Genomic DNA, 27577 nt, shown 5'->3' with positions numbered 1-27577 from the left:
CGCCCTTCGCCCGGCCACCCGCCATTTGCTCGCTGCTCGCCCGGCCACCCGGGTTCGTTTGACTTCGGGACTCAGTTGGGAAGCGGCACGGGTGTTTTAAAAGGTCTCCGCCGGCATGGGGGGCTTCTTAGCACCCCCCCCAAACCCGGGTTGGGGGTTCGGGGGGGTAGCAAGCCCCCCATGCTGGCGGAGACCTTTTAAAACACCCGTGCCGCTTCCCAGCTGAGTCCTCAAGCCAAGAGCAGAAGTTAGCCTTGAATCCCTTTGAATCCCGCCGCTTCTGCTGGATACGGGCGATGGGCGGGGCGAGCTGCCACAGCCCCTGGCTTCCACGCCGCTCGTCCCACCCACCGCCCGTATCCAGCAGAAGCTGCTGGATTCAAAGTGCTGGGGTGGGGGGCTGTCGGGACACCCCCCACCCCAGCACTTTGAATCCCGCCGCTTCTGCTGGATACGGGCGATGGGGGGGCAAGCTGCCACAGCCCCTGGCTTCCGCGCCGCTCGTCCCACCCACCGCCCGTATCCAGCAGAAGCTGCTGGATTCAAAGTGCTGGGGTGGGGGGCTGTCGGGACAAGCCGCGCACAAAGGCCGAGGCGAGGCTGAGCAGGAGGAGAAGCCAACCAGCGAGGCGGTGGGCTGGGAGCCGCAGGTGAAAGGAGCTCGGGCATCGGAGCGCGGCGCCAGGCATTGTTCTCCGGACCCCGCCCGCTCAGCCCCGCGGCGGCCCTTTCCCTCTCCAGGCTGCGGGCGGGGTCCGGAGAACAATGCCCGAGCTCCTTTCGCCTGCGGCTCCCAGCCCACCGCCTGTCTCCTGCTGCCCGGTTTAGCCAGGACACGAGCGGCGAAATGACTTGGAGGAATGTGAAGCTGAAACCGGCCGGTTTCAGCTTCACATTCCTCCAAGTCATTTCGCCGCTCGTGTCCTGGCTAAACCGGGCAGCAGGAGACAGGCGGTGGGCTGGGAGCCGCAGGCGAAAGGAGCTCGGACATTGTTCTCCGGACCCCGCCCGCTCAGCCCCGCGGCGGCCCTTTCCCTCTCCAGGCTGCGGGCAGGGTCCGGAGAACAATGCCTGGCGCCGCGCTCCGATGCCCGAGCTCCTTTCACCTGCGGCTCCCAGCCCACCGCCTCGCTGGGACTCAGCTCGAAAGCGGCGACAGCCAGCGCGGAGAAGCCGTTCGCCGGCGCTGGCTGTCGGCGCTTTGGGGCTGAGTCCCGGAGCGAATTCGCTCCGGGACTCAGCTCGAAAGCGCCGACAGCCAGCGCGGAGAAGCCGTTCGCCGGCGCTGGCTGTCGGCGCTTTTGAGCTGAGTCCCGGAGCGAATTCGCTCCGGGACTCAGCTCGAAAGCGCCGACAGCCAGCGCGGCGCGGCTGTTTTAAAATGTCGCCGCCGGCATGGGGGGCTTGCCAGCACCCCCCGGACCCCCAACCCATGTTTGGGGGGCTGCTAGGAAGCCCCCCATGCCGGCGGCGACATTTTAAAACAGCCCCGCCGCCCCCAATCTTCGGCTCCTCGCTAGCGCTGCGGGAGTAAAAACACCATCTGCACATGCGCAGATGGTGTTTTTACTTCCGCAGCGCTACTTCGCGAAAACCCGCTCGTTGCGGGGGGTCCTGGAACGGAACCCTCGCAACGAGCGGGGGATCACTGTATTTCAAATTAGGGAACTGACATTAAGGAAAGTATAGAATGCTTTTCTCAAATATTTCCTACTTCAATCTGGGTATACAGTAATACTAATTCAATACATGGCAAAGCTGAAGAAACAAGGGAAGTCATCTGATCAGTTATACAGGGTCTCAGGATCAAATGTCCCTTATTTCCCCTAAATAGCTTTGCTAACCTTTTAGCAAATTAAATAAAGCTAGCTGTCAGACATTTTGTAACAATTTTTTTTCTCACTAGGTACCTACATATTGTAGAAAGAAACATATAACGTTTCTCTTCAGTGAACTTTAGTTAATACAGTAGAACCTCGACTTACGAATTTAATTGGTGCGGGAAGAAGGCTCGTAAGTCGAAAAGCTCGTATGACGAAATATTGTTTCCCATAGGAATCAATGGAAAAGCGATTAATGCGTGCAAGCCCAAAAATAAGAAACCGGCCGCCACCACCGAAGGAGGCTTGAGCCTCCCGATCCTCCCCGCACCTTTGCCATGCATGTCAGGAGAGAGAGGGAAGGAGGGAGAGAGAAGGAGACGGGCAGCAGCTGCAGCAGAGGCCAAGTCTCGCTCCGGGCTGTGCCCCCTCTGAGCGCTCACCGTCTGTCCCTGTCAGCGGCCCAGCCACCTTCACCCGCCCGGACAACCGCCAGAGAGGCTCCTCCGGAGGGGCGCACGGGGAAGGGCTTGAGCCGCCGCCTTCTCCTTTCCCTGTGGGAGCGCCGCACCTCTTGTCTGCCTGGCCTGAGAGGCACGAAACTGGTGCTCATGCCGGGCGGCCCGCCTGGAATGCCAGCAGTGCCGCCGGGCTGATTGCCGAGCGGGGGCGGGGCGCGGAAGGAGGCGAAGGCGCCGCCGCACCGGCCCCCATCCCGGACGGAGCGGCCTGAGGGGGCCGGTGCGGCGGCGCCTTCGCCTCCTTCCGTGCCCCACCCCCGCTCGGCAATCGGCCTGGCAAGACCTGCCTCTGACTCATCTTTCTTCCTGAGAGTTCCCTCGCGTACAGTTTGGGATGCCGGCTTTGGCGGTGTTTTCAGGACTTTTCGCCCCGCTTTTTCCCTACGCCTCTTCCCTTCTGAGATGTGGGCAGCGTCCCCGGGCAAACTTCTACAAGATTCTTGTAGTTAGCAGCGCTCTCCTCGCCTTCGCCTCCTTCCGCGCCCTGCCCCGCTCGGCAATCGGCCCGGCGGCATTGCTGGCGTTCCAGGCGGGCCGCCTGGCATGAGCACCGGTTTCGTGCCTCTCAGGCCGGGCAGACAAGAGGTGCGGCACTCCCACGGGGAGAGGAGAAGGCGGCGGCTCAAGCCCTTCCCCGTACGCCCCTCCGGAGGAGCCCCTCTGGCGGTTGTCCGGGCTGGTGAAGGTGGCTGGGCCGCTGACAGGGACAGGCGGTGAGCGCTCGTATCCCGAATTTGGGCTCGTAAGTAGAACAAAAATATCTCTCCCCTCCTAGCTCGCATCTCGAAATGCTCGTATATAGAGCAGCTCGTATGTCGAGGTTCTACTGTATTCATGGGGGAAGGAGGGAGGGAGGGAGAGAGAGAGAGAGAGAGAGAGAGAGAGAGAGAGAAAGAAAGAAAGAAAGAAAGAAAGAAAGAAAGAAAGAAAGAAAGAAAGAAAGAAAGAAAGAAAGAAAGAGCCGTAACACAATAATTGTTTCAGGGTATAAAATACTGAATCAAAAGGTGCGAATTACAATAATCCATTCTCAAGACATACCTTTAAAGTTCCATCAGTTGAACAACTAGCCAAATATTTCTCATCTGGTGAAAATCTGCAATGTGTTACAGATCCTTCATGACCAAACAATGTATTGCGACAAGACTTACTATTCAAGTTCCAGAGCTGCATTTAGGAATAGGAAAAGAAACCAAGAAGAAATGAATTAGTATTAAAATTAGTTGAGAAGTATTTTGCAATATTCTTTTGTGTAGCAATGAAAACAAATTTACAGCTTGCTGTTTTAATTAGGAACCCCCAGACTGTTTTGTCAAACTTTATTTATTATATTCAATAAACAACCATAGAAACACGTATTTGGGAAAACAGAAGGTTATTCACTATGTTGTCAGTGTGCTTCAAAGAACAATTCTAACCCATTTTTGCAGTTCAGCATTACCTAAATGGCCTCCAGTGGCTAAAAGTGGGAACAACAAAGTAGCAAATTAATATATTTCAGGAGGCTTCCAAAAATTCTCTACTATGAAATATCCAGAACCATCATTATAATTGTAGCTACATCAAAATATCAGTATGATTCCATTTACTACTTACTTTGATATAAGTATCATTTGAACATGTTGCTAATAAATGATGACTAAAATGGCAGAAGTTGACCTGCTCTGTATGTTCTTCAAATTCACACACAAGTTTACCTGTTCTTGAGTTCCAGACCTAAAACGTAATATACAATGATTCAAACATTAAAAAAGGCATTTATCAAGTATGTATCAATTTCTAATCTAAATACTAGGCAAAACTGAAATATGTTCAATTTCTTCTATGTACATAAATATTATTTAAATTTTAGCAAGTACCATATTTTTCAGAGTATAAGACACACTTTTACCCCCCAAAAGAGGATGAAAACTTGGGTGTGTCTTATACACCGAATGTAGCCCCACCCAGCCACCTCCACTCTTTGGTCTCTGCCTGCCAGCAATTTACCTCCTTGCAGCAAACAGTAGCAGAGCCTGCTTAGAACAAGCCACTGATGATCTGCCTCCTGACACTCAGTTGATTGATTGAAGTTGCTGGCAAGCCCATGTGCTAAAATAAAAATGAAACTAAAGCTGCACTGAGGCAAATTGCTGGAGGGATCACACTGTGCTGAAACTGGTTGTTTGCTTTTTGTTGCAAGGAGGTAAGTCAATAACTATAAATGCCAATAGAATGTTCAAATTATTAGAGTCATTTTTAAAAGACTGATTTATTATTAGCTTTACAAATTGAAGAAGCTTCTTAAAATAAATGATTGATCTGAAGACGCCCAGTGCTATTGTATCTTCTTTTAAATAGCACAGAATACTTCCAGAAAGCCACATCAATTTTAAAACTATTGTCTGAAATGTAATAGTGTCCTGTTTCAGTATTAAGATAGTATTAAGATAAGGCAGCTGAGTTAAACCCTCACATAGTCATGTTTGGAGTAGATCTATTTAAATAATTGGGAGGAGTTAGTATGATTACATTTAAGAAAACTTTCTGGGATTAATATACAGTGATCCCCCGCTCGTTGCGAGGGTTCCGTTCCAGGAGCCCCCGCAACGAGCGGGTTTTCGCGAAGTAGCGATGCGGAAGTAAAAACACCGTCTGCGCATGTGCAGATGGTGTTTTTACTCCCACAGCGCTAGCGAGGAGCCGAAGATTGGGGGCGGCGCGGCTGTTTGCCGCCGGCATGGAGGGCTTCCTAGCAGCCCCCCAAACCCGGGTTGGGGGTCCGGGGGGCGCTGTCTCTCGGCGCTTTCGAGCCGAGTCCGGGAGCGAACTCGCTCACGGACTCGGCTCGAAAGCGCCGAGAGAGAGCGTGGACAGGCCCGTTCCTTGGCGCTGTCTCTCGCCGCCTTCGAGCCGAGTCCGGGAGCGAACTCGCTCACGGACTCGGCTCGAAAGCGCCGAGAGACAGCGTGGACAGGCCCGTTCCTTGGCGCTGTCTCTCGGCGCTTTCGAGCCGAGTCCGGGAGCGAACTCGCTCACGGACTCGGCTCGAAAGCGCCGAGAGAGAGCGTGGACAGGCCCGTTCCTTGGCGCTGTCTCTCGCCGCCTTCGAGCCGAGTCCGGGAGCGAACTCGCTCACGGACTCGGCTCGAAAGCGCCGAGAGAGAGCGTGGACATCGCCCGTATCTAGAAGAAGTTGCCACCCGAGCGCTCTTGCCCGGCGGGAGGCGAAGCATATGGGTGGGGGGGCTGTCAGGACACCCTCCCACCCCAGCACTTTGCATCCCGCCGGCAAAGAGCAATAAGGCAGCAGCTTCTGCCGGACACGGGCAATGGGCGGGACAGAGAAGCGGGAAGAATCAGGAGGTTCCTTTGGCGGCTGGAGGCTGCCTGGCACCCGCTGCAGCCAAAACAACAAAGCCAGGCAGCCCCCAGCTGCCAAAGGAGCCTCCTGATTCTCCCCGCTTCTCTGTCCCGCCCATTGCCCATGTCCGGCAGAAGCTGCCTCCCGTGCCGATGTTCCCCGCCAAGCCCAGTTCGGCTTCCCTGGCTGCTTGGCCGGAGGGGGGGGGCTCGGCCAAAAGGGGCTGGAGACGCAGCGATTTGCCTCCCGCCCCTCGCCCCTGTGCCACCGGCACGTCATCTTCCCTCCCAGACAAAAAGGCCGGCCTTTGGGGATGAAGGGGTGTGTTCAGCTCTGCGTCTCCAGCTCCTTTCGGCCGAGCCCCCCCCCCCCCCCCGGCCAAGCAGCCAGGGAATCCGAGCCAGGCTTGGCAGGGAACATCGGCACGGGAGGCAGGAGACGATCGGGTGACCGGAGCAGCAGCCAGGGAAGCCGAGCCGCGGGCGGGACCAGGTGGGGGCTGGAATTTCTCCGCCAGGGCGAAGGGCGGGCGAGCGGGTGCTGGGGAGGGCTTCTCGCCCTCCCGACAGCAAGAGGGGGGAGCGAACGGCGTGGGCAGGCGAAGGGCGGGGCGAGCGGCAGCGAGGAGTTTGCGTGGGCGGTGGGGAAACTCCTCGCTGACGCCAGCAAGAGGGGGAAGACCCAGGGAAGCCGCTGCCATCTACGCATGCGTGCCCGGCACGCATGCGTAGATGGTATTTTTGACTTCCGGGTTGAAAAATAGCGAAGTACCCTGTTCGCAATGGTTGGGGACGCAATAAACGGGGGATCACTGTACTGCCATAATGTACATTTCTCCAATTCTTTGCTATTTGTATGGGTGAGGCACATGTGCACAGAAATGCACAACAAACAGTGGATATCATCTGTGTTGTTTGCTGTTTGGCAAATTGCTGGGAGGCAGAGGCCTTTCTTCCTTGTTTTCCTCCCCCAAAACTAAGGTGCATCTTATACTCTAAAAAATACAGTAGTAATTTGCTGAAATACTAAATTTGAACTTGCAAATGTAAATTATATATAATAAGAATTCAAATTTCACATTTATTTTATCTAAATTATTATTTATTAGATTTGTGTGCCGCCCCTCTCTGTAAATTATGTCATGTGTTAACTAAAATATCTTTTTCTAGAGATCCTTCAGACAATTACTCATGCCCTCATCTACCCTTGACTGGATTACTGCATGAGGCTGCCCAAAGTACCATTTGGAAGCTACCATTGGTCCAGAATGCAGTAAGGTGGGTAGTAGTAGGCACATCACTTTGCACCCACGTGTCATCTCTGCTGCCATATGGCTACAGGAACAAAATTACCTTTGGTTATCACCTAAAAGGCCTACATAGGTACACAATCTGGTTATTTAAGAGACTGTCAATCTCTGTTAATTTCTGCCCTACAAATGAAACCAAGAAGAATGGGCATGATAAGGTCTCCTCAATTAAACAATGTCATATGTTAGGGCCTAGCACATTTTCTACTGTATGATGCCTGCCCACTGGAGTCGTATGGCTCCTATCTGCAGATGTTTCAGAAGTAATTAACAACATAGCTCAGTTCCCAGGCCTGAGATTAGAGTCAATGTGAAGCATTTGTTAGTTTTTGCTAGTTTGGGATATATTTAGTTTTTTTACTGTTTGAAACAAATATATTTTTTACGATTCTCTTCTTTGTATTGTACACTGCTCAGAGTACTTAGTGAGCTGGGTAATCTTCAAACTGAATAAGAATATAAGATAAAAATGAATGTGACATGCTAAAATAAGAAAGCGTTCATTCTTAAAATTTAATCATGTTTGGCAATATAGGTGGCACATAGGTTTAATAAGTAAATAAATAATCATAATGCAACAACCAATTCTGAAGAGACAAGTTCTGTGGTCATTGGAACACTGTCTTTTAATGTATTATTGAAATTAATTATTTTCTTATTGGCTTCAACTAAAAATATCAGGTGCTTCTCAATTACTCTAATTGGAATCAGTAAATCTATCACTAAGAAAAGCAGTTAAGAGAAACACCATGTCTGACAGTCCTAGCTGCAGTCATTAAATAAGCTTGAGCTCATTAAGCAACCCATCACATCATGACTGTAATTTGCAACATCCCACTGGCTTTCCCATTTATTTTGCTTGTCAGAAACCAGATGGGATCCTGTGACTACTGTAAATCAAATAACAGGTCTCAAGTACCTTGAATCATAATCACAATAATTTAAGGGACACTGTGATCATTATAAATATTAATTAATGAATTAATTATTAATTCAACTAATATTAATTAAAATTCAAGAGGTTGACTGATTTTTCATAATATGCTTACTTTTACTTTTTTATCCATTGAACAAGTAGCTAGAAATCTACCATCTATTGAAAAAGCACAGCAGAGCACTTCATCATCATGAGCTTTTACTTCTAGGAGCTTTTCTCCACTTTCAGTTTTGAAAACCTGCATTTAGAACAACAAAATGTAAGAAAATAGAAGTGATATAGAACTGTTAAATCTGTATACAAAACTCTCTCTCTCTGTGTGTGTGTGTGTGTGTGTGTAATTACTGTACATAGCCATGATTCTATTTTATTAATTCTCTTGCCTACATAATTGAGTTTCTGTTAGTTCAAAAGGAAAAAAAAATGGAAGGAGAGTTTATTAACTTTCAAGCCCACCCCAGCAATACTAAATAAAAATTAATACAGGAGAATATTTGTAGATCAAGGTTGACATTTTGTATTCAATTGTGGTTATAAGTTGAGGATTACCTGTAAATCACAGAATAGGTAACATTTCAAAAGCAAGGAATACATGGCAATCTAAGCACTTGGACAACTGAAAACAACCTGCAAACTTTAGTTTTATGTAGGGACCTAATGTCAAACAGCCAAGATAAAAAACACAAGGGGAGTTAAACATATGATACAAATAAAATCCGATTGTTTCTCTGGAAACTTTTAGAGCATAAAAGTTAATACTTCTTTTACTTCAATCATCATGAACGTGTATCAATGTATTTTATGCAGTTTAAGTTGGTATAAAATGGGTCACAGTGCAGTATATCTCTGGAACTAGATGGTGTTTCAGACTACAAAGCCACATCATGGTATGGAGGGCTCCTTATGTTACAAATTAAACAAACTGGGTAACTCTTCCATCTTTCCTTCTTTAATGTTCAGAATAATTGATAACAAAAGACCTATCAGGGGCAAGCAACCAGAATCATTCATGAATAACCAAGTCAGTAACTTTATTATCTATCTCTATGTTATAATAATCTCACCAGACTGTCTTCCCCTGCAATGACCAGATAAGGTCTCATGGATTTGGGGGGAGGTCAAGCTTCTGCCACTTGCAGCTCCAACTCCAAGCTATGCTCCCACTTGACCCCTCCTTTTAACCCATCTGACAGTTTTCCGACAAGATTAATTTGAAAATATGATTCCTAAAATATTACACTTGTATTCAATTGATACATAATATATATAATTGATATCTTGTACTGATATGATATACTTTTACCTGCAAAGTTTTATCAGCTCCACATGTAGCTATTCTTTGATGGTCCTGGGAAAAACAAGCATGGTAAACTGCATCTGTATGTGGATGCACAACCAAACGGTACATGTTCTTCACTGATGTTTTATTGCTAGATTATAGACAAATAAGAAAAGTATTATTTTACTATCTTTTTAATGTTAGATATACATTAAGTGCTATTGCTAACATGTTGTAAGCTGCCCTGAGTCTAAGGAGAAGGGAGGCATAAAAATTGAATGAATGAATGAATGAATACATAAATAAATAAAATCTTCAATTTATCAAACCATAATAACCCATGTAACACAAGTGTAAGCATAATTATGTTCTATAAATATTTGCTTATTTTTGAAGGATTGTATCCTTAAAATCATAATCTATTTTCAAGGACTCAAGTGTTGTTTTAAAAATGTTACCGTATATACTCGAGTATAAGCCGACCCGAGTATAAGCCGAGGCACCAGTTTTGCCACAAAAAAACTGGGAAAACTTATTGACCCGAGTATAAGCCGAGGTTAGAAAATGCAGTGGCTACTGGTAACTTATAAAAATGGAAACCAATAAAATTACATTAATTGAAATATCAGAAGATTACATGTTTTAGAATATTTACTTTAAAGAAAACCAGTAAACTAGCTCTGTAAATTTAAAACAGGATTCCTTCTCATCATCTCATCATTAATTGGATTTACATTATTGTTCTGTTTTTATATATGCTGTGAGCCACCCTGAGTCCTTGGAGAGGGGCAGCATACAGATCCAGTTAATTAATTAATTAAATAAATAAATAAATAAATAAATCTGTATATCCAAACAGAGCTTCAGCATTAGCTGCTGTGAGGTTATCAGCATAGAAAACAAGGTAGGTAGGTAGGTAGGTAGATGATAGATAGATAGATAGATAGATAGACAGACAGACAGACAGACAGACAGACTAGTGAGACAAGCAAAACTTGCAAAACACATACAGCTCTTGTGGTTTTGTATCCTAAATATGCAGGTCCTATTAAGAATCAAACTTGCTCTCAAACCCACTTTATAAAAGGCAACTTTTAAAGATCCACAAACACACTTTAGGAATTCCTGTCTAGCTCTTGCCTTATTAGTTCCTATCCAAGCAAGGATAGCAACTACCACAAAATACCATTTTTTAAACAGTTTAAATCCTTTCAAAGGAGGGGGAGGAGAATCTGACAGCAGGGGGCCTTTTTAATCCAACTAAGGGCAATGCAGAGAGAGCAAGGAATAGTTACTGTAAACCTGTTGACAAATACACACAGGGAGTAAAAAAAAAAAGCCTCCGGGTTTCAGCAAGAGATAGCTGGCTTTTTTCACGGTGGGGGGGAGAGGGGGCATACACACACACACACACACACGACCTCACCGGCTTTCCATTGCTTTTTCCCCCTCTCGGTTGGAGCACATGGCTGGCTCCTTTGCTTGAGCCAGGAAGAGGAAGAACCAGCCCCTCCCACAGCTCCTACGGCAAGTGAGAGGGGGGAAAAGCTGGTGCCTCCTCGCTCTGGCTCAAGCAATGGCGCCCTCTTGTGGTGACTTTGTCAATGACCCGAGTATAAGCCGAGGTTGTGTTTTTCAGCCCATTTTTTGGACTGAAAAACTCGGCTTATACTCGAGTATATACGGTACTTTGTTTTAATTGACTTGAACATTTTACATTATCAGCAATCCCTTTTCTGTATTTCTTGGGTATATATAATTTTAATTCCATGTAAAATTATACATACCTATCTCAATGGATAAAAAACAAATAAAACAATAAAATACATTTACAATTGGTCACCATATATGACAATCTATTTGTAGTCTGACTTACTGTCTATTATAGAAATATTATGCATACAAGAAATCTATGCGAACTTTCTGGCTGAGGAATTCTGGAAATTGCCAAGGTTTTAGCAATTGAATTCTATCCTCTTTAGTGCAGGAATCCATCCCACTATCTCTTTAGGTAACAGGTTCCACTTTCAAATTACCCTTTTCAAACATGGAATCTAACTTCCTCTAATTTTAATTCCATTATTCCATGTTTTGCAGCCTCCTCATTTGGGCTAAATCCAGAATTCTGAAGAACTACTTAAAATACTTAAATGAGTACACAGTCAATGCAAACAATATGTGCTAAAAAGCAAGCATTTTCTATTTTTTCCTCACCAGAAATTCTGTATCCTACATTAAAAAGTACTGAAATATTCTGAGAAATAAAGAAAAGTTTTAGTAGCCAGTTTTTATAAAGCCTGAACAGAATGTTTTGTATTAAAATACAGAATATAACTTTTAAATGCATGCCTACAAAGTTTGCTGTTGACTTGGGATCAAATATTTCAATATCTGTTTCACAAACTTGGAAAGAGACATGAAAAAAAGATATATGTTTACATCCATTCCACATAAAGAGATCCTTTACTAAGTTCTTGCTGAGCTCGCAGTTTTGCTTGTCGATACACTTCTGAATTTTCTGGCTGACACAGTCCCAGCTGCACAATGTCTAGAAATGGAAGATGTCCAAGGAGATGCCCATTCAAGGACAAAAATTCCTGGAAGTTTTGACGTGCATTAGTATCCTGTAAATAAGAAATATTACTGTATTGAAATGGTAATGGATAATGCCCTGATTTAGCAAGTAAAATTGAATTGGATGGTATTTTTTAATTATTGCATCAAAGCATTTACTGTTTTTTTTCCCTTCCCTCACATTGTTATTTTTTCTAATTGTTGATGTACAATTACAAATGTACTAGAAACAGATACATTTTTATTTTCTTTACAAAAAAAATTCAGTGATTCATCTATATCTTTTCTACACAAAGTATTATAACAATCATTCACAAAATATCCTTGGGAGTTTTATGTTCACGAATCAAGTGACATAAATTTTACTCAATAAAATGTAAAATAATTTTAACTATATAAGTTCTGTTTAATTTAACTGCTAACTTATCAAAGTTAAACAAACAATTATTACAAATTATTTTACATATCATATTATACCTTCTGATCCAGTATTTTACTGTATTCAACATATTCATGAATCAAATGAGCAGGCCCTACTCGTCCTGTTTTTATTTTAATCCAATCTAATGAGAACATGAGAGCACATAGCTCCTGTTAGAAAAAATGTAGAGAAAAAAATGTTATATTGAACAAAATTTTAAACTGTTAGGTAACTTAATATTTTAGGGAAAAGAATGAATCCATAATTCCAACATTCCTTCATAAAGTACAAGCAGGCTTAGAAATACAACTGAACTTTATTTCATTATTCATATACGGGTATGCCAAATGACTAATTGGACTTTACTATATATCTATATTTCATCAGATCTAACATATTAAGATTTAAGATTTTAAGATTTAATTGGAATTGTATGCTGCCCCTCTCCAATATTAAAACCATTTGGCTAACGTATGACCTTAGAAATTGGATTAATAACTTTATAAATAATATGCAATGTAGTTCTTGATTTACAACCACAGTTTAGTTAGGAATTTTGGTTGTCATAACAATTACACTTTGCTCAACTTTGGAAATCCTGGCATTCACATTTGCGCCCGTTAAGCAATCATATGCTAATTAAATGGAGCACTAGTGTGGCTCCATTTAAGGCCAGGCCTAGGCCCAGGCCTATGGTTGAGTACTGCTATTGCAGGGTACCCTAGATGTATTTGGGTGAGAGAGGGTTGGAGCATCTCCACAGCTCTATCACCAGACATGTCTACGAGCACCTGAATTTTTATCTTGTAACTGTGAGAGCAATGCAACATTTGTAATTTTGGGCATGGGCTGTAATTCACTTTGTTTAGTATTGTTCTACATTCAAATGGGTGGACAGGACTACCAGTACCCATTACTTTATATTTATTACATTAGTAAACAATATAGTTGTAAAACCTAAACCAGAGTTTTCAGATTGTTATTCTATATAGGTGTCTTTGACCTATGACTATAATTAACTCTGGAATTACAGTATGTTTTGCTGATCATTAATCAGTCCATTACGGTGACCTCACTCAATTTTATTACCTTTTTAGTTTTAGCAGTTGATACGTGAACACCACAGTTCTTAAGCAAACACATTATGTCCAATGGCCGGTTTCTGCTGGAAACTGGAAGGCTGATTTCCAGCAGAAAATTCTGTAAATTGTGGCCAAGGGTCTTTGGGTTCCTACAATTGGCTATACATGTGGGTGGCTGCCAAGTGCTCAAAATGCACTCATGTGGCTGAGGATAGCATGGCCATTGAAAATTTGAAACCATGTCATAAGTAGCTCAAGGGATGTCCATCTTAACTTTGAACAAGTGCTAAACAACTATTTTAATTCTCATATAAGCTATTATATTCAAATTCAGGAATATTCAAACTTTCTTTTGGTTCTGCACTGATTCAAAGAACAAAATATTTTATTTTAAGAAATGTGTATGAGAATACTGTACATATAGAAATACAGCTATAGAAAAACATATTTTGTTTCTTGCAGGTATAGAAACAAAAACGTATTTGTTTAAGCCATAAAACATTTTACAGTTTCACAAGTAAATTTATTCCCCTAGAAAAAAACTATTTTCTTATATACAAGGTTATAGAAATAAAAGTTAGTGCAACTTACATCTTGCATATTGGCACCTGCCATATGGTAAGCCAGAAAATTATACCAGTACATGCAGTCCTCCTCTGATGAAATAGATATGTAACACTTATAATATTTCTTGAACTGATGAACTACTTTTTTATGTAGATCCTAAAAAAATTAAATGTCTATTAATATAATAGTGGCATTCAGACTAAAATAGTCACACTACTTTGCAACATTCTATTAAATTGAAATTTCTGAAAGATATACTTTTATTTTAAAAAATGTATAAGTCATTTTTTTTGTCCTACTCACAAATTGAGAATGTTATATTGTGGTGAAACTCTATTACCTTATAATTCCATTATTAAAGTAAAAGCAAATCCAATTGATGTTTAGTCCCTAATCCAATTAAACTTGAAACTTTTAACTCTAACTTGAATGCTTGTCTGTATGCAAATATGCACAGTATTCTAAGCTTGTAGTGCTAGCGGGCTAAATTTATATATACAGTGATCCCTCGATTTTCGCGATCTCGAGCTTCGCGAAATGCTATATCGCGATTTTCCCCACCCGATGACGTCACTCTCTTCCTTCCTTTCTCATCTTTCTTTCTCTCTCTCTTTCTCTATCTTGCTTCTTCCTCTCTCACACTCTCTTCCTCACTCTCTCATCTCTTTCTTTCCTTCTTTCTCTTTCTCTATCTCTCCCCCTCTTGCTGGCGGGCGGCGGGCGGGTGAGCAGGGGCATCAGCGAGGAGCCGGGGTTTCCCCTTTGCGTGGGCGGCTGGGAAACCCCGATCTTCGTCTGCTCGCTGCTGCTGCGCCGAGCAGATCAGCTGCTGGGCGGCCAAAGGAACCTTCCCTGGGTCTTCCCCCTCTTGCTGGCGGGCGGGCGAGCGGCGGGCATCAGCGAGGAGCCGGGGTTTCCCCTTTGCGTGGGCGGCCGGGAAGACCCAGGGAAGGTTCCTTCGGCCGCCCAGCAGCTGATCTGCTCGGTAGCGCAGCAGCAGCGAGGAGCCGAATCGGGGTTTCCCCTTTGTGTGGGCGGCGGGGAACGCAAACTCCACCATCTACGCATGTGCAGCCATAGAAAAAAGGGCGCGCATGCGCAGATGGTGTTTTTACTTCCGCAACCCTACATCGCGAAAAATCGATTATCGCGAGGGGTCTTGGAACGGAACCCTCGCGATAATAGAGGGATCACTGTACAGCCAATAGGAAGATGGACCATTGAGCAAAATAAAATGTAAGCTGGCTTTACTAAGAAGTATTTTACTAGGAAAAATTACATCGGAGAATCAAAGAATAAACTTTATTTATTTTTAATAAAGCTACATAGGCTGAGAGAGATAAGACCATTTATACTTTCAGCAGAAACTTTGAAATAACTGCATTTAACCTTTCGTTATCAAAGTGAACAATGTTGTCAATTAATTGTACTTAAATAATTCTATTTCATACCCTGGAAAAAATTAACACAATCTGCATTATTGCTTTATGACAGTGGGCAGGGATTTATTTTAGTTTGTTCTACTCTTCTATTATTTTTGAAAGGTTAAAAAGCCCACCCACCTGGTTTTACACATACATTTTAATTTGATATAGACCTAAAAACTTTCCCCAGAACTACCTCAGCATTTTATCATATTTCTAACATGGAATGGAAATTTTGGGTATATCACATCAGGTCCATAACTCTGAAATTAAAAAAATAAAACAAATTACAAACCACTGGGCTAGTAACTTGGTTTATAAAACAAAGATCAATAGAAGACAAGAAACGGTCCCAGCAAAGCTGCTCCACTCATGTAACCACTTGAAAGTCATTTCTTCAGCCCCTCTAGAGCCTTTACGTCCTTGTTTGCATTGGAAGTCCAGTAAGTGTCATACCCTACTTCAGGTTACAGTTTGGATTTTTCACTGCTTCACACAACTTCAACACATCCTCATTCCCTTTGTGGCTGTAGCTCGCATCCAGTTCCCATAGAGAAGGTTTCTCAACTATAAGTTTGGCAAGTGCATCACAGAAAACTGCTGTAAGACTTGATTGCCCCAGCCAGAGGGATTAAAGGTTGTAATTGGGCCCCCCACACTTTCATAGATTTCAATCACTCCTGTATCTCCAATGGAGTTGCCATCCAGTTGCAGCTCTTTTAGGATACTGTTCACACTCAAAGTAGAGCTAATACTCTTGCAGCAAGCCGCAGTCAAGCCACAATCTCTTAACCACAGAGATTAGAGTTTTGTTTTTGGATCCTTCAGTCCTTGACATAAAAATTCTACTCCTTAATCTTTCATAGGATTCCCCAACAGGCTCATGTCCTTGAGTGTCTCTTTGGTGCCAATGATTGTGGCAAGCTCCTTACAACCACCAGCAGTGATATTACACTGGTCACCAAGTTCCTTTGGCCACCACAAGGAATGTTTGACATGTACTTTTCTGTTAACTGAGGAGAGCTTATAATGGATTTACCTACTGAGCTGTGTATCATCATTCTTTTATGCAGATTCAAAGTGATATATGGCTGAATAATCTTAACCCACTTCTCTATTGCTCCAGGCCCATAGTTCATTAAAATTCATATCACAGTTAAAGTATTTTTCACTCTTTTTGCTTTTACCAACACATGGCTAGCCCATGCCACAAGGAAGTATTAATAAATAGATTTCCCACATGAATGAAACCCATTTATAGCATACAATTCAAGAACGAATATCAAATTAAAAATAAAGTCTTCTTTGAGCTATCGATTATGTTTGTTTGTGTTTCTATTTGTGTGTGGGGGGGGGGGGCATTTAGATGGGATATATAAGTTATATCCTATCTAAATGATAACCAGATTTGTCCCTCCTTCATTTTTTGAAATCCTAAACAGCAGATGCTGCCACTAATAGGTATAAAATAGGAAGTGCAATTGCATGAAAATGAATTATACTATATTATGAATTTTATATTCTGATTATTATTATACATGGCTTTCTAAATAAACCATTATTCAAAATTAAAACATACTTGAAGCTCACTGCGATTCTTCTCCATAAGAAAATCAAGTTGGAGAGCATGCAAATAATAACAGAATGATTTTCCATTTCGATCACAACATAGGAGAGATTTGTTGACAAATTCGTGCAGTATGTCTTCAACTTCTTCAATCTCCATATCCCAAAGAATACAAAATACCTAACATGCAAGCAAACAAACAAAAATAGGTGAATGCAATGAATATGCTGATTAGTAATTTTCTCTTCATTAGGTAAAAATAACCTGAAAAATTCAATAGAAAATAATGAGAGTAGTGAAAAGATAAGTATTAATATGGAAACCATTCCACAGACAATATACAAACAAATCCTGAGTAACACTATTTTCAATTTCCTAAAAATGTTCATTATGCTATTTATTTTGTTAAATATTGATTAAAATAATTATTTTAAAGAATATTTATCTACTATTGAGACTGTCCTTTGAACATTTTTTTAAAAATCTGAAATTTGCAACTCTGATTTCAGAAATGTAATCATTGAATTGCTAATTATTCACAATTTTCTTTACATATTTAAATAATATACAGGGAAGCAGGAATAATGTTTGTGGCATGATTATCAATATTGCAAATTTTATTATGTACTGGTAAAATGTATACTATGACAGTGTTATTTACTTTTTGCCTCAAGAAAATGTTTAATCCTAAAGAATTTTAATTAAATTATTTTAAAGTATTTAAAATATTTAATATCTAGATATTTATACAACAAGCATAATAAAGTTAAATATTGTTAAGTTGCAACTGTATTCATTCTTAGGTTGAAGTATGTGCCAATAAATACAGTAGAAATTCTACTGAATTCAGTGGAAAAATGAATATAAACTAATCTTGCATATGAACCATTTTCCAGATTATTCTGTAACTGCACCATTCGATTAGATTTGCTAATAATAAACCTTATTTTAAAAGATATTTTATCTGTATCATCTTAATTAAAAATCAGTCTTAAATAACTAGCTCTGTAAAGTATCTATGGAGATTCTCGGTCATCTAGGCCAGTGTTTCCCAACCTTTTTTGAGCCGCGGCACATTATTCATATTTTCAAAATCCTGGGGAACACTGAACGGGGGGGTGGGGGGGTGGCTAAAGAAATGTTTTGACAAAAAAAAATCTTCCTCCATTTCGCTCTATTTCTCCCTCACTCTTTCTCTCTCTTCCTTCCTTCCCTTCTTTCTCTCTCTCCATCCCTCTTTCTTTCTTCCTCTCTTTTTTGCTCTCTTTCTCTCTCCCTCCTTCCCTCCCTATATGTCTTTCTCTCTCCCTTGCTCTTTCTGCCTCTCTTGCTATCTCTCTTTCATTCTCTTTCTTTCTCTCTCTCTCTGTCTCTCTTTCTCTGTCTCTTTCTCTCTCTCTTGCTAGCTCTCTTTCTCTCTCTTTCTCTTTCTCTGTCTCTCTCTCTCTGCCTCTCTTGCTATGTCTCTCTTGCTCTGTCTCTCTTTCTCTCTCTTCCTTTCTTCTCTGCGGAGGCCGGTGAAGGTTTTTCTTATTTTAAATGTTCCGGGTGGCAGGGGGATGCAGAGCCCGCACGCACACCCCCCCGACATTCCAAATTCTGCCTCAGCTGTGAGAAGAACGCCTGCCCCGCCTGTCCTGCAGCCCTTTCGCTGACAGCCTGGGACAAAAGCGCTCCGTGAAGGGACTGCAAGAGGGGCCGGGCGGGCATTAGCAGCCGGATGAGGAGGACGAGAAGCCGCTGCAGCCACCCCCAATCCCCCCCTTCCTTGGGTGCCTTCCAAAGGCCCCTGGAAAAAGGCAGGAGGTAGCAACAAGGCGCGAGGACAAGCAGGCAGCTTGGCGGAGGGGAAGCGCTGAGGGGCTCTCCTCCTTCCCCACCCCCGCGCTTCTCTCCCGCCCTGGCTTTTGCTTTGCCAGCAGATTTCCCCGCAGTTCAAAAGGAGGCAAGAGGTGGCCTGGATGAAATTGCGGGGAAATCATGGGGTGAAGCGAAAGCCAGGGCGGGAGAGAAGCGCGGGGGTGGGGAAGGAGGAGAGCCCCTCAGCGCTTCCCCTCCGCCAAGCTGCCTGCTTGTCCTCGCGCCTCGTTGCTACCTCATGCTGCTCCCACCATGGCTGCGCGCGGTTCCGGTGCCCCTGGCTGAAGGTCGTCCTGTGGCTGGTCTTGGGCTTTACGGTGGCTTCCTGGTTCCCTCTCCTCCCTCCGCCTGTGTCTACCGCCAGCGCCTCATTCCTCGGAGCTGCCGCTTCCTTCCAGGCAGCCCAGCCACGCTGCTGTAGAAAGTGCAGAGGTTATTGCCGCCACCTCTGCCTCCACTCAGGGAGCCACCGTGGTTGAGCTGAGGGAGAGGAAAAGGCGCGGTGACCACGGTGGCTCCCTGAGTGGAGGCAGAAGCGGTGGCAATAACCTCTGTGCTTTCTACGGCAGCGTGGCTGAGCTGGACGGAAGGAAGCGGCAGCTCCCACTCGAGGAACCCATGGCAACGGGCGACGGCTTGGTGGGAGGCGACGGCGGGAGACACAGACGGTGGGAGGAGAGGGAACCAGGAAGCGACTGTGAAGCCCAAGAGTCAAGACCATCCACAGGACGACACTCAGGCAGGGGCGCCGGCAGCGCCCCGCCCAGCTTGAGCTTCTCGCGGCATACCTGGCCATGTCTCGCGGCACACTACTGTGCCGCGGCACACCGGTTGGGAAACGCTGATCTAGGCAATGATTGTCCCAAAGGTGCTTTTTCAGGAGGTAACTGGACTTCCTTGTGAAAGTCTAATTGCCGCTTGAAAAAGCACCTTTGGAATAGCTCTATGAAGGTGCATAATAACTTGTTAGTCAAATCTGAAACAGGCACTTATGATTTTTTACTGAAGGAAAAGTGATTAAAACCCACAAATTAGTAATAAGTGCCATAGTTATAAAACAGATGAAATATGCTCATAAATGTCCTCTTTATAATACTGTTAAAAAAACTTTAGCATCATAAATCATACTTTACCTTCAAAATACTGTTTTAAAATGTATTTTACCTTTGAAGGCACTTTAATGTCCTTTGGAAGAACAGAAAGATCTCTGTAATAAACTTTAAAATCTTCTGGTAGCATATCAACACTCATAGACATTGCTTCATCAAGTGCTTCATAATCATAAGTTGAGGATTTCCGTATTCTTTTAAACTGTTTGTTTTGAAGTTGTCTAAGGTAGTATTCCCAGCGATTCGGAAACTCTTGTAATAATGCTCCTATTAATGATACCACAAGAGGAGAACCTAAAATAAAAGGATAGATAAAAGTAAAACAGAACAAAAGAATCATTATTGATTTGAAGACATTATTGAAGAAAAATATTAAAAAAAACAAAGAAGTTAAAAATTCCTTAATTATTCTCCATCATATGAAATGAGCCTTTTCATCTTTGTATTCAAAAGTACACTTGAGAACAATTGACTGAAGTAGCAGAGATGGCAAAATTAACTGCTTTGGTAAGAGACTGAAAGCCATTTGTAGATGGTTAGTAAAAGGATTTGAAGATTAGTGTAAAGTTGGGCTAACCTCTTGACTATCTATAAATATAAATCTACGAAAACAAATATATATAAGGGCATGGCTAGCTGATGAGAGCACAATAACCTCAAAATAGATCTATACTAGTCTCCCTTCCTTTTCATTATCAACAAAAAATATGTTACACACACACACAAACACCTCTCTCTCTCTCTCTGCGTATGTGTTTGTTTAGTTATTAGAATAGATATTAAAAATCTAGAAAGGAAAATCATACAGGTTAAAATAGCAAACAAAGCTCAAGTTGCTTTGTCTTTTAAAATTTTTAAAAACTAAGTTGCTCAATGACTACATTTCAATTTTAAATGAGCATTTATGCAGTTACAAATATGTTGGAAATCTATTACTTTTTTGATGCAGACAGATGCCTATTAACATAAAATCAAAAAGTTTACCTTTGCATTCTCTAACAATATGATGAGATATTTCCGGCAGCTCTGTTACTTTCATATTAACGAACAGGGATAATATTTCAAGTGCTTTTTCATGTGTTAGTCCACTTTCTACAGAAACTTCATATTTTTTGCCTGAATACAGGATCAGAAATAAATATTTCATTTAAAGGATAAATAAGAGTTTTTTCACAACTGAATTAAAATGCTAGACACCCATGTTTGAATCTTTTTATTGTCATGAGGTTTGTTTCTATTGCCAATTCTTGTCCTGCCTCAGTCTTCATTTACTTCAAATAGCTCTATTCCATGAATGCATATGCAATCATAGTAAGCAAAGCAACTGGTTTATACCATAGGCCCGTGATGGTGAACCTCTGGCACGTGTGCCAGAAGAGCCATGCAGAGCACTCTATGTCAGCACGCATGCCATTACCAGCTGCTCTACTGGTTTTCAGCACAGCCTTTGTGCATGCTGGAGCTCTGGAAATCCAAAGACCAGCTGGCTGGTGTGCGCATGCACCAGGCCTTTGGGTGCGTCACCAACTGGTTTTCAGATTTTCAGCGTTCTAGCGCATGCAAGCACATTCCAGTTTGGGCACTTATTGCCAAAAAGGTTAGTCATAACTGCCATAGGCTTTGCTTTGTCTGTCTTCTGCAAGAAACTAATTGACATTTTATAAAATCATCTGCCAATCATCACGTTGGAACAGGAATTGAACAGTCTGGTTATTTTAATTAGTTTTTGATGTTTAAGGAAAATACCACATTTAAGGCTATATTTTGTTACCATTTTCTTATATAATCACTTCATTTTATCAATTAATACAGAATTAAAATTTCTGAAATTAAAATATTCATTATTCAGTCATACTATTTATTTATAAGATTGTATGATATAGTGTTTATTTCATCCCTAAAAGTGCTTGGGATTGTTTTATACCGAAGCTGAACATGTTATTCTAAGTTTCCAGAATTCTTTAGATTTCAAATTTCCCTTTATACTTTACTTTTTACAGAATATAATTTATTTTGAATATTTAAAGGCCCCCTTTTTGTGTAATTTCCTTCACAAATCTCAAATATGTAAGTTACATTATTATAATTTAAACATAATGGCAACAAGATAATATTTTCTTTTCCAATCTCTCTGTTACTACTATTAATATATTGTACAATTTTCTCAAGGTGATTTTTTTTATTTAATATAATGGATGTATCACAGCATGCTCTTAATAAGAGTTAATGGAATAATAGCAACAAAACTCATACCACTATGAAATATCTACATAAAATAAATTAAATAAAAATTTATTTTATTTTATTATTTAGATTTGTATGCCGCCCCTCTCCACAGACTCGGGGCGGTTCACAACAGAAGTTTATAGTTTATGCAGGGGAGGAATAGAGGAAAACACAACCCTTACCAGTTACAGAATCTGCTACACTCCTATCTCTACTGGTGACAAGAATCCGACACTGATTATCAAAAGCTTTTAAAACCCAGGAATCCCAAATACCATCCAGTACCAAGAGAGATCTGTTACAAAAAAAAAGAATGATAAACAGATAAAACTACTTTAAGAAGGTTCTTCATATGTAACATCATATTTCCTTTTAAAAGTATCCTATCTAAACTGGAGCCCAATAATAGCAATGTTTTACGATATACAAAGAGGTAGTATATATACATTCCTACATACTTTGAAGCCCTTTTTGAAATCAAGTCCAAAACACTGAGTAACATTTTAATTGCATCCTTCTTAGTATTTGAATTTAACTATTTTAAACTTTTGTTTCTTTTTTAATCAAAAAGAGCTTTACAGATCAATGCATTTTTAAAAGATAAATTTGGCATTTGAGTTTAATAGGGGAGGAAAGGGAAACAAGACAAAAGAAGTCGGAATATTTAGAAAGCATATATTTTTGCATATTCACAATTATATTTCTTGGTATTGTTATGATATTCTCTTTCTGTAAATTTTAAATTATTTTTTAAAATTGTAAATCTTCAAGAAAACACATCAGCAAAGAAAGAATGATACATTCTTAGTACCATCTTTTATGCATAAGCCACGACAGACAAAACCAATCATTTGGGCTGATCTTTCAAATGAATCATGATTTTTTAAAAACAATTATATACTATTCTCTCTACAAATAATAATACTCTAATATTACTTGGGCTAAGAGAGAGAATCTAGCCCAGTGAGTGTTTGTGCCAAAGAGGGCTAGAACTCATGGTTTGTTGGTTTCTAATCAAGCTATTTAATCAGTAAATTAAACTATTGTTATACAGCTTAAAAGTCTGAAAAAGAGTCAATGTGCTTCAGAAAATAAGCAATTATAATTTAAGTTGATATACTAATGTTTGAAATTTACTTATATAGAAAATAATGCACTATGGATTTTAATTCCGAATCCCTGATCATCAAGGAACTAATTAACTAATATGTTGTTATAAACTGTTTTCTAGAATTTTAAGCAACATAGAATATTTATTGGAAACCCCTATAAATGTAAGAATTTGAAACAATTTTAATCAAATTGATGTATAATTAAAGATAGCAAATGCAACTCTGTTCTGCTGACATTACCTTGGCTTTGTGCGCAGCAGCAACAAACGAAGGCGATCTTTTGCTTCCTCAATATTAAATGGTGGCCTCTGTGAATAAATGAAGTCCTGATCTAATTTCAGACAAAGATTTTGCAGTTTCATTAACAGACCTGCTTTATCCTGTTTGCCAACAGAAACCCAATGCACTCCTCCTGGGAAGCAATCTAAGAAAAAAAAGCATGTTAAAATTAAAACATATTAGTGAACATTAATGAGTCTTAAGAGAAATCCCCAAATACAGTATGTGGGCTACGTAAAACGTTGACTGAACAATGACAGTCATTACTTTCCTCTGCTTTGTTGTCTTCCTTAGTTATTACTTTTTCTTTTATAAGGCTAAACGTTGAGAATAGGGGCTGTCTTCTTTGTAAAAACATATACATAAGTGAAATAATCCTCAAAAGAAACAATAGCATGAAACTCCTAAATATTAGATGGTTCTTTGAGACTCAAAATGTATGAGGCTATGTAATTCTATTCTTGTTGTTTTTAATTTCCTGCAGTACAGTGGTACCTCGGTTCTCGAACGCTTTGGTTCTTGTACATTTCGGATACCGAACAAAATTTTCGGCAAAAATTTCCTTTGTTATCCGAACAAAAATTTGGATACCGAACAGCCACAGAAAATTTTGTTCATTATCTGAAATGTTACCGCCGGGGGCGGCTGCAATCCCGGCAGCTTCAGGAGGCTGAGGAGCTCTATAAGCGCTCCAAGCTGCAGGAAGGGTGGGGGCGGCTGCAATCCCGGCAGCTTCAGGAGGCTCCTTTCCTCAGTGCTTCGTCTTGTTACCTGTAAGCAGCTGCACCAACTTTCTCCTTCCCGGCGGCAACGGCGGCGGCTTCCCTTCGAGTAGCAACAGCGCCGGGAATGTCACGTGATGAAGGGAAGCCGCTGGAGCCATCTCAGCAGTTGCCGCCGCTCCAGCAGCTTCCCTTCATTACGTGACGTTTCCAGCGCTGTTGCTACTCGAAGGGAAGCTGCCGCTATTGCCGCTGCCGGGAAGGAGAAATTGGTGCAGCTGCTTACAGGTAATAAGACGAAGCACTGAGGAAAGGAGCCCCCCGAAGCTGCCGGGATTGCAGCCACTCCCACCCTTCCTGCAGCTTGGAGCGCTTATACAGCTCCTCAGCCCCCTGAAGCTGCCGGGATTGCAGCCGCCCCCAGCAGTAACATTTATCCCATAGGAAATAAAGAAAATAGATTTAATTAGTTCCCAGCGAGTCAACAGGGGCTAGGAACCAATTAAATCCATTTCCATTATTTTCTATGGGATAAATTAATTCGGTACTCGACCAAATCGGTTCTCGACCACATTTCTGGAATGAATTTGATTACCCTGACTGATACTGTAAATATAAACAAGTTTGAAATCAATCAGCACTGAAACAGGAAAAAACCACAAAAACCAAAAGTAAGAAAAATAAACTGATAGTAACAAATTACTTCCATGCTGCTTCCAAAGTATGATCCTACCGAGAAGTAAAACAAGAGTTTAGCAGGCAACAACATTTTGGGGGGGTTATTCTTCCCAAAAATATAGTGTCTGTTGGGAGAGCTCCTCATCCAACACTGGTAATGATAGATTCTGAGGAAGATGAGCCAGGCCCATCTTGGTATCCTGGGCCAGTGGTGTTGCCAGAGAGTGAGGGAGAAATATAGCTGAATGAACCCGAAGGACCACCAGAGGTGGCAGATATGCCAATGACAGTAGATTCTCACTTAGAGGAAGAGGAGGAAGATTTTGAACTTTTGCTAGATGCCCGCTTTAGAAGACTACAGAGGCGCAGGCGTCAATCCCACCTGTGAGTCACCAGCGGGAAGAAATCCTCCAGGAAGGAGAGCAGCTCATCGGGGAGACTGGCAAGCGGGTGAAGCAGCAGTGACGTTGTCTCCCCAACGAGCTGCTCTCCTTCCCAGAAGCTTACTTCTCACTGGTGGCTCCCGGGCAGGACTGCTTTGGGCCACGATTCTGCGCATGTGCAGGAAATTGAAGGGTGTGCACGCGAGCGCTCCCCCCCCCACTGGAGAGTTCCAGTAGAGCCATGAATGGCTGCCCTTTACTGCATGTACCCATTCACATGATCAGCTCTTAAGCACCACACTCCTTGTTCACCACTAGTACCCCTGCAAACCCTTCTCAATCTGCACCACAGATTATTATTTGCTGCTGTATGTCATTTGGGCACTATAAGGTTATTATACAGCATGTTCAAAATAAACTTGGGAAGTTATGTTTGAAGAGGAGTCTAATTTGAAGACAAATTGCTATCTTTAATAAGCCATTAACGTGAATTCGAACCCTACATAGAAAATATATAAATACCTTTTAAAAATTTGTGGTTGCGTAGCGTTTCTGCTGCCAAAACAGACTTTCCACAGCCAGCCATGCCATAAATAATCACCCAGCCTGGATCATTTCCTAACCTGCACAGATTTTGTTGTATTTGTTTTAGTAGTTCTGGGCGAGTAACAAATACTACTGGCCTCTGTGGAACTCCACCTTCACAAAGGGTTGTCTTAACTTAAATTCAGAAAGGAAAGATAAATAAACAAAAATAATAACAGCCAGTATCTTAAGATGGTACACAATAAAGAACAGCAAAATAATTTTGACTTTAATATTTAATACTGTCTTCCTTTCCAGGATGGACTGGTAGTGATCACAAGGAAAGGAGTCACTGCAGTGCATCCTATGTGCAATCCCTGGAGATGGTCCAGCAAAGTATCATGGGAAATGGTGTTGAACACTGTTGAGAAATCCATAAGACCCAAAATGGGCTTACTACAGCTCTCCAGAGGTAATTCACAAGTGTGACCAATGCAAAATTTAATTCACAAATTTCCATGCTTTATTGGCCTGACTGTAATCACCCTGCTGTTCTGTTCAGGTCTCTGAGACCCGAAATCAAAGTTTAAGACCCTGTAAAAAAAATTCCCTGCATATCTGAAACTTCAAATTTCATGACTTTGCATCATTTCAAAGGTTCTCTCTAGGAAATTTTTTTTTTGGCGGGGGGGGGGGCTTCTTTCTTGCTGGAAAAAAAATAGGCCTAAAGTTCTGTTCCCGGGTCACCCTGACCCAGCCCGAAAATTCTTCATTTGAGGTGCTTATGTTTAGTCAATTTGAAAACTTTTTTCACTTGGAAAGTAGTCTGAACATTTCTGCACACAATATGAAAATTGAACTGAAAAAAATAATGTTTAGTGGTTTATTTTGATCATAAAAGGTAGCTTCCCCCTTTTTTGTGAACTTTTTTTCAATTTATAGATAGTTTAGCCTGAAAAATGCATTCAATTTTACTAAAGTTGGTGTGGGATTAGTAGTTTGAACATTTCTGAACATAAGAAAAATATAAATGAACTGAAAAAAATTGATGCTTTTTGGTTTTTTAACATCAGAAATAAGGCCACCCCACCTACCCCTGCGGCTTGCAACCATTTTCACTTTAAAAAATTTTTAGGCTCCAAATCCGAATTATTTTTAATACTGTATCTTAGGCATTGATTTACTCAATTTAACATTGCTGATCATCATAAAAATATTTTTGGGGGTGGGGGCTAACTTTTTTCTGGGCAAAATTTCACCTAAAATTGTACTGTTCCCAGGTCTATTTGACCCGAAACAAAAAAAATCTTTTAGGTACTTAACTTTGGTCTTTTTGAAAACCTTTTTCACTGGGAAACTAGTTTGAACATTTGTGAACGTAATGATATGAAAATTGAACCGGCAAAAATTGATGCTTATATTTTTATTTTGATCAAAAAGCCACCCCCCCCCCCATTTTTTCAGCATTTTGTGTCAGTTTATATATTTTTAGGCTACAAATCTCTAAGGAATTTCCCCCCAAAAGTTTTGATATACTAAATTTAACATTCCTGATCATAAGAAAAATAGAAATTTACTGGAAAAAATTGATGCTTATATTTTTATTTTGATCAAAAATCCACCCACCCATTTTTTCAGCATTATGTGTCAGTTTATATTTTTTTAGGCTACAAATCTCTAAGGAATTTCCCAAAAGTTTTGATATACTAAATTGAACATTCCTGATCATAAGAAAAATAGAAATGTACTGGAAAAAATTATGCTTATATGTTTATTTTGCTCACAAATGGGCCATCCCCTCGGCCTTACTGTGTGCCATTATTTTCACTTTTTATATAG

The 27577-nt window shown here is 41.6% G+C and overlaps 1 protein-coding gene across 5 annotated transcripts in view; it reads right to left on the bottom strand.

Annotated features, from left to right (window-relative positions):
- The window catches only part of APAF1 (apoptotic peptidase activating factor 1), a 62927-nt gene that overhangs the window by 27503 nt on the left and 7847 nt on the right, over positions 1–27577 (bottom strand). For all 5 annotated transcript variants that reach the window (XM_070755890.1, XM_070755893.1, XM_070755891.1 and 2 more), the window contains 13 exons: positions 25736–25933; positions 23392–23575; positions 22222–22334; positions 20798–20929; positions 19869–20107; positions 16857–17024; positions 13878–14009; positions 12261–12374; positions 11649–11833; positions 9234–9360; positions 8043–8168; positions 3938–4057; positions 3383–3508 (listed from right to left, as the gene is read on the bottom strand). In XM_070755890.1, coding sequence (XP_070611991.1) covers positions 3383–3508; positions 3938–4057; positions 8043–8168; positions 9234–9360; positions 11649–11833; positions 12261–12374; positions 13878–14009; positions 16857–17024; positions 19869–20107; positions 20798–20929; positions 22222–22334; positions 23392–23575; positions 25736–25933 — 1964 coding nt within the window. The remainder of the gene's footprint in view (positions 1–3382; positions 3509–3937; positions 4058–8042; positions 8169–9233; positions 9361–11648; positions 11834–12260; positions 12375–13877; positions 14010–16856; positions 17025–19868; positions 20108–20797; positions 20930–22221; positions 22335–23391; positions 23576–25735; positions 25934–27577) is intronic.

Source organism: Erythrolamprus reginae, chromosome 6, assembly GCF_031021105.1.
Source record: "Erythrolamprus reginae isolate rEryReg1 chromosome 6, rEryReg1.hap1, whole genome shotgun sequence".
NCBI classification, from domain to species: Eukaryota; Metazoa; Chordata; class Lepidosauria; order Squamata; family Dipsadidae; genus Erythrolamprus; species Erythrolamprus reginae.
This window is presented reverse-complemented; position numbering and strand designations above follow the sequence as displayed.